The sequence below is a fragment of the Calypte anna genome, chromosome 15, assembly GCF_003957555.1.
Source record: "Calypte anna isolate BGI_N300 chromosome 15, bCalAnn1_v1.p, whole genome shotgun sequence".
Classification (NCBI taxonomy): domain Eukaryota; kingdom Metazoa; phylum Chordata; class Aves; order Apodiformes; family Trochilidae; genus Calypte; species Calypte anna.
Window position 1 is genome coordinate 10,086,144 of NC_044261.1, and position 6,000 is coordinate 10,092,143.

General features: G+C 53.6%; 2 protein-coding genes across 2 annotated transcripts; one reads left to right on the plus strand and one right to left on the minus strand.

The window, feature by feature from the left end:
* The first annotated feature begins 408 nt into the window (after window positions 1–408).
* On the plus strand, window positions 409–3,012 carry LOC115599228 (basic proline-rich protein-like). The gene is made up of 2 exons (XM_030460701.1): window positions 409–719; window positions 2,031–3,012. Exons 1-2 carry the CDS (start codon window positions 409–411, stop codon window positions 3,010–3,012), a joined length of 1,293 nt encoding a protein of 430 aa, XP_030316561.1.
* Window positions 3,013–3,179: 167 nt separating this feature from the next.
* Window positions 3,180–5,688, minus strand: LOC103536619 (dynein light chain 1, cytoplasmic). Its single transcript, XM_030460280.1, has 3 exons — window positions 5,545–5,688; window positions 4,845–4,982; window positions 3,180–3,489 (listed from the first exon to the last, which is right to left on the minus strand). The coding sequence occupies exons 2-3, from the start codon at window positions 4,974–4,976 to the stop codon at window positions 3,352–3,354; spliced, it is 270 nt and encodes an 89-aa protein (XP_030316140.1). The 5' UTR covers window positions 4,977–4,982; window positions 5,545–5,688; the 3' UTR covers window positions 3,180–3,351.
* Window positions 5,689–6,000: the final 312 nt, after the last annotated feature.

Consider the following 6,000-nt stretch of genomic DNA (forward strand, 5'->3'; position numbering starts at 1 on the left):
CCAACACTTTTGCTGGATTTCTGAAGTGCACATAACATTCAGTGGGAAGACATTACGAGCAAACACTTATCCCCTTTACATGATCTGCAAAGTTGAACCCTGCATTCCTCCAGAGACTGAACATCACACTCCACAGCATCTTGCAACTCTTCGGACACGTCCGCGTCCTTTACCACAGCTGTCTGACCACTCACGGTTACCTGAAATCAACAAAGAAAAGCTTTCACAGCCGCAGGCTCCCCAGCCAAGCGCTCTCTCAGCTTCCATTATGCCCACGGAGGTCCCAGCCCTCCAGGCACCGCCCCTCAAGCCCCGCCCCCGCGCAGTGCCCTGCAGCCATTGGTCAGCGCCACGGCCCTGCCGCCCGCTCATTGGCCAGGACCGGGGTGCGTTCCCTTTCATACCAGCATGCCCCGCGCCTCCACCCGTTGCCGTAGCGACGGGAACGCACGGTTGCTACGCAGCCCCGCAGCGCCCCCTACCGGCGCGGCGCCTGCCCACCGTAAGACGGGCGGGAGGAGCGGTACCGCCCGGCGGCTCCATCAGCGGCTCTGGTACCGGGGACGCTGCAAGGGAACAAGGAGGAAACAGCTAAGAGCCCCCGCGGCTCCCTGCCACTTCACTGCAACACCAGATGCCACCCGAGCGCTGTCCGTTGCCTCCAACCGGACTCAGACTTCTCAGCATACCCAGGGAAGCAGCTTCCGAGGTTCTTCTCTGTAAGGACACTGCTACCAGCAGGGACTCTGGGTGCTGCCAGCACACGCAGGACACTGAGCTTCTCTTCAAGGCTCCACACACCTACCAGTACAGTCTTTCACTGCATCAAGACACTGGGAGATAGACACTGGGCAACTGGACTGACAGGACTGCTGTAACTCCTGCACGTCCCTGACAGAGCACGGTCCTGCTGACCACAGGGCTCCCCCGTGCAGCTCTGGGTTCCTGATTTACTCATGCATTTAGCTCAGCATTCAGATATTCTGAACATGAGAAAAGAACTCTATGATAGGTGGTTATTCACAGGTAAATGGGGAGGAACACAAGCACTGTTAGGGAAAAACAGAAAACAGCTGTGAAACTTTTAAAGATGGAATACATATAATATTTTTATTAGCAAAGAAGCTGACTTTGGAAAGTAAATACAAGGCAATTTTTATCTTTTTTTTTTTTCCCCCTCAACACACCCACCAACCACTCCAGAAAAATTCCTGACCACCAAGGTCTGCTTCCTCGGGAAGGCTGAAGGCACACTAAGCTGCAGCTGTTTCTGTGCAATCCTAAACAATGACCCAGAGCTCTAACCAGCTTCAAACATAAAAGTATTTACACCATGCACAAGACAGAAAAGGGAATGCTTCTTCCCAAGAGGCACTTAGCTGCCAAATTTCCAACAATACATTGCAAACTGGGACTCTCAAACTTCTGCAGATGAAATCACAAGGAACTTAGAACTAACAAAGTTCTCACCTAAAAGTTGACTGCGTATTTTCTGTCATTGATGTGAAATAAAAAAATAAAAAAAAGCAATTAAGAAGCAACATATCCTTTTTAAGTACAAGGATTCCATTAGTTATTTCTTACAAATCATCTGTTGTTTAGACAGCTAAAAAAAAACCAAAACACAAATAGTCCACAGCACTCCCTAGATCAGCAGGACTAAGCCCAGACACTGCAATTTCCCTCTGAAAAGTCACACCACATTCACAAACTGTACCAATGAAGCACGAGGTCAAGCAATCATGTTCCCTCATCATCCTCCTGAAGCCTACAACACTTTTCAAAAAACAGGACATACAGCTGTGCTGCAAGCAGAACATTCCAGTCAGCCATTATCTCATCACGTCCAACAATTCTCCAATGAAAAAACGCCCCCTAAGCCTGCGAGCATATTGCTGCTCTTTTGACATGTCCATCACTCACGATTACCTGTAGTGAGCAAAGCAGCAGAAAATTCATCAGCAGCAGGCACCCTCCAGGATCACTGCCCAGCAGTCTCACAGGTGCCAGCACCCCCGGGCCGGTGTCAGGGCCGTGGCTGTGCTGCAGCGCTTTGCCGCTGTCAGAGGCTCGGGCACCGGCTCAGCAGCCGCTCACATCCAGCACCCGCTTTCCGGGCTCTCCCGCCGACCACCGCCAGGACCGGTCACATCCTCCCACCTCCTATCCAGCCCGGAGCTCCGGGAGCGGGTGCAGCCATTCATTGCCCGGCCCCGACAGCATTTCGGAAGGAAGGCAGGCGCCCGCCGCCCGGCTCGGATCTCCTCCTTCTCCAGGCCGGGCCGGCTCCCCTCACGCCGCTGCCCTCTCCGCTGCTCCCCGTTCTGTGGAGCTTCCCCTCGGCGACGGTTTACAAGATCGCGGGAGCCTCCTCCCGCCTCGGCTCTCACCGCCCCTGGGCTCACCCTCCCTCACGGCGGCCCCACACGAGGCAGATCGCGGCTGCCGCCCTTCGCTACCGGGCGCACCGGAGCGGCTCCTGACCATGGCGGAGGTCACTGCAGCACCAACAACGCCCTCGACCCCGGCTCACCGGAGCCGCCGCCGCTGCCCCGTAATGGCGACGAGTCGCCCGCAGCACTGCCCGGGACCCGGATGGAGCCCTTCCCGGACGGACCCGCGGGAACCACGGGACTCGTAGTCCCCGCCCGCCGCCAAGCACGCCGGGACCTGCAGTCCCCGGGACCGCTCCCTCCTCCCCCGAGCTCCGCACCAGCCCCACCCGCTCCAAGCTCCCGCCCCGCCACCCAGCCCCGCCCGGCCGGCACAAAGGGCTCGGGACCAACCCCGACCCCTCCGGCAGCGCTCCCCAGCACCCAGCCCCGCACCGCCATGCGGGACGAGGCACCCGCCGGCACAGCGGCACCGAGCGGCCAGAGAGAACGAGCGGGCGGCCCAGACCCATCGCGTCCTTTATTCTCCACAGCGGCTCTCCAAGGGGCAGCAGCAGAACAGAAACAGCTCAGGCTTTGCGGTAGTACATCCAGCAACAAAACAGGGGGAAAATTATAAAAACAAAACAGAAAACTCGTAAAGAACTGAACACCATCAGTGCTTACAGAGCACAATCAGTAATTGGGCAATACTGTAGATGGATATAAAACCTCAAAGGTAAAACTGCTCCAACAGCTCTAATAGCAAACAAGCAGCCTTCTGAAAAAAATAAATACAAGGAAGACTTTTTTGGTATTTTTCCTTTTTATATCCACTATGTAACATGATCTGCTATAGCATAATCCCTGCCATTGCCTTTGAAGATCAAGGCCTGTGTCCTCAGGAAGGCTGCAGTAACTAGTCAGTCAGCACACAGTCCTTGTAACCAGGTGCAAGTTTCAGTACCAGTCCGTGGTTCTACCCAGACTTGAAAAGAAGAATAGCAACTTGGCCGAGGTAGAAGTAGATGAAGTGCTTGGTCTCATGAGTCACATAGCTGCCAAAGTTCCTTCCCACGATGCAGTGCCAAGTGGGATTGTATTTCTTGTCAAACTCCTGCAAAAGAGAGAGCCAGAAATTAAGAACTCTTCTAAACAGGTACTCACTTTCCAAGCATGAAAGGTACAAAAAGAGCAGATGCTTTTAAGTACTAGGATTATCTTATTTACATTCTTATTGTTCACCTGCTGCTTAGATATTAAAAAAAAACCCCAAAACCTACAAATCAGTGCTTCCCATCTGAACCGTGCTAAGTTTAAAATACTATTTTTATTAAGGGAAAGTAGTCTCTCATTCCATAATTCATACTGTGATCTGAAACTACAGTCCTAGAGTAAAACCAATGTTATACTCACAGAAAGTAAGGAGTGATTTCAGTTTCGTTATTCAGCCACAACATGCGTGCTGAAGGACTAGCTACTTTGTGGAAAATTCTCTGCCACATACTCTACCACCAGTACCAACAACAAATCTAACAACTAATGCTGTACACATTTTAAACAAACCCCCTGCAAATTCTCAATAGTTGCTACAAACATTACCAGAAAAATGTAAGACTGAACTCTCTTCCACTGTCATAAGATACTTCCTGCAGCTAGTAAAAAAATGCCTGTTTTGTGGGCACAGCAAACCAATATTTTTTTTAGTGGAAGCAGTCATTCTGCTTTAGCTGAATTACTTTTTAAACAGCTCTTCCACTCAGATCAGTTTAACTTCCACTGACGCTCTTTTGATTTCTCCATTCTACCGAGTTGACAAAGCAGGAAATATAATCAGAATGAGATCTTTCCCATGTTTAGTATTGTTAATCCTACATAAAGAGTGACACAGACTTTGAAAACAACAGATAATCAGTACTACCAGCATTTTTTGTTAGTTTTTATTTTTGTCTTTTTCCTTGTGATACTACATAAAGAGATATGCTATTGCACTGACTTGCAACAAACTCTTTCCCTGCAATTTCTGACCCTTCTGGGCAGAACTGTGAGCAGATTCTTAAGATTAAGTTCAATAAACCTGAAACCAAGGACTACGTAAAACAGGCTTTCTCTCAGAGGAAAAGCTTAGGAGAGGTTTTGAAACCTTAGGAGATGCTCTGTAAAGAGCCCCTGTGTTGTGTTCCAGCTCATCAGTCACAGGGACAGTCACCTGCCTCTCTGTTCACCTGGACAATGGGACAGCAGCAGCAAAGACTTATGGTACTGCAAGACAAAAGTATAAAGACCTAGAAATGTGCATGGAAAGGGTGGAGAAAGGAACATCAAGACACCTACAGCCTGCAGAGAAAGTCCCAACTTGATTATCTAGTGTCTCCAGAACTTGTTTCTCTAGAGCTACTTGCCCAGCAGCGTTCTCCCTGCTTCATTTCTCATGTGCTCACAGATTTCAAGAAGTTACAAGTGAGCACTCACCTTCTTTATGTGAGCAGCGATGTCCTTCTCGATGTTGTACTTCTCCAAGGCCTGTGTAGCACACTCCACAGCGTCTTGCTGCATCTCTTCTGACATGTCCGCATTCTTGATCACTGCCTTTCGGTCACTCATGATTGCCTGTAGTGAGCAAAGAAGCAGAAAATTCAGCAGCAGCAGCAGCAGGCACCCTCCAGGATCACTGCCCAGCAGTCTCACAGGTGCCAGCACCCCCGGGCCGGTGTCAGGGCCGTGGCTGTGCTGCAGCGCTTTGCCGCTGTCAGAGGCTCGGGCACCGGGGAACGGCTCAACAGCCGCTCACCTCCCGCTTCCCGGGCGCTCCCCCCGGCCCCGACACAGGCACCGCCGGGACGGGTCACACCCCGCCGGCCACCGCCCCCCCCAGCCCCTCTACAGCCTGGCGCCGGCCGGGGGCCCCGGGAGAGGGCGCAGCCGCTCCGGCCCCGTCCGCTTATCCCTGCCGAGGAGGCGAAGGGAGCCCCGCACGGCTCCAAGGAAAGTCCCGTCTGCACGTTAAGGGTCCCGGTAATGGAAGGCAGCTGCAAGGGAAGTGCCCTGGCACGGGTGAGCTGCCGGGGTGCCCGGACACCCACTGCCCAGCCTCAGCCCTCAGACGGGATCCAGCCCCTCGCAAAGTGTCCCCCCCACCCCAAGCTCCCTGCCACTCACGCCGCCCCCTCACCGTTTGGCGGGTGCCGCGGCACAGGCCCTGTGTGGAACGGAGCGGGCAGTGCTCACAGAAGCGCTCACACTCCACTCGCTCCGCCGCCGCCTCGGTTTAACCGACCCGCGCCCGCCGCCGTCGCCTACAAGAGCCCCTAGCCCCACCCCCTCCGTATTAGCTGCCAGCCATTGGTCATCGCCACCACCTCCTCGTGCGATCATTGGTCAGAAATGGCCCTTCTCGTAGCGTTTTACTGCAGCAGTTTGTTTCAGACCGGCATGCCTCGCGCCTGCATCTGTTCCCATAGCGACGGGAGGCCGCGGCGGTGCGGGCCGGGCCGCGGGCGGGAGGGAGGGAGCGAGGGTTCTGTGAGGGCTCGGGGTTCCCTGGGGCCTCCACTGGGGCGAGCCTTGGGCCATGGCGCGTCCGCAGCACTCGCTTGCGGGTTCGGCTGTTCTGGTTGCTCTCCAATGT

Coding starts and splice junctions, on each gene's coding strand:
- LOC115599228 (XM_030460701.1), top strand. CDS start 409: ATGCCCCGCGCCTCCACCCGTTGCCGTAGCGACGGGAACGCACGGTTG. Junction 720..2,030: donor AGCTTCCGAGGTTCTTCTCT/GTAAGGACACTG, acceptor GGCCGGTGTCAG/GGCCGTGGCTGTGCTGCAGC.
- LOC103536619 (XM_030460280.1), bottom strand. CDS start 4,976: ATGAGTGACCGAAAGGCAGTGATCAAGAATGCGGACATGTCAGAAGAG. Junction 3,490..4,844: donor TCGCTGCTCACATAAAGAAG/GTGAGTGCTCAC, acceptor TCTCTTTTGCAG/GAGTTTGACAAGAAATACAA.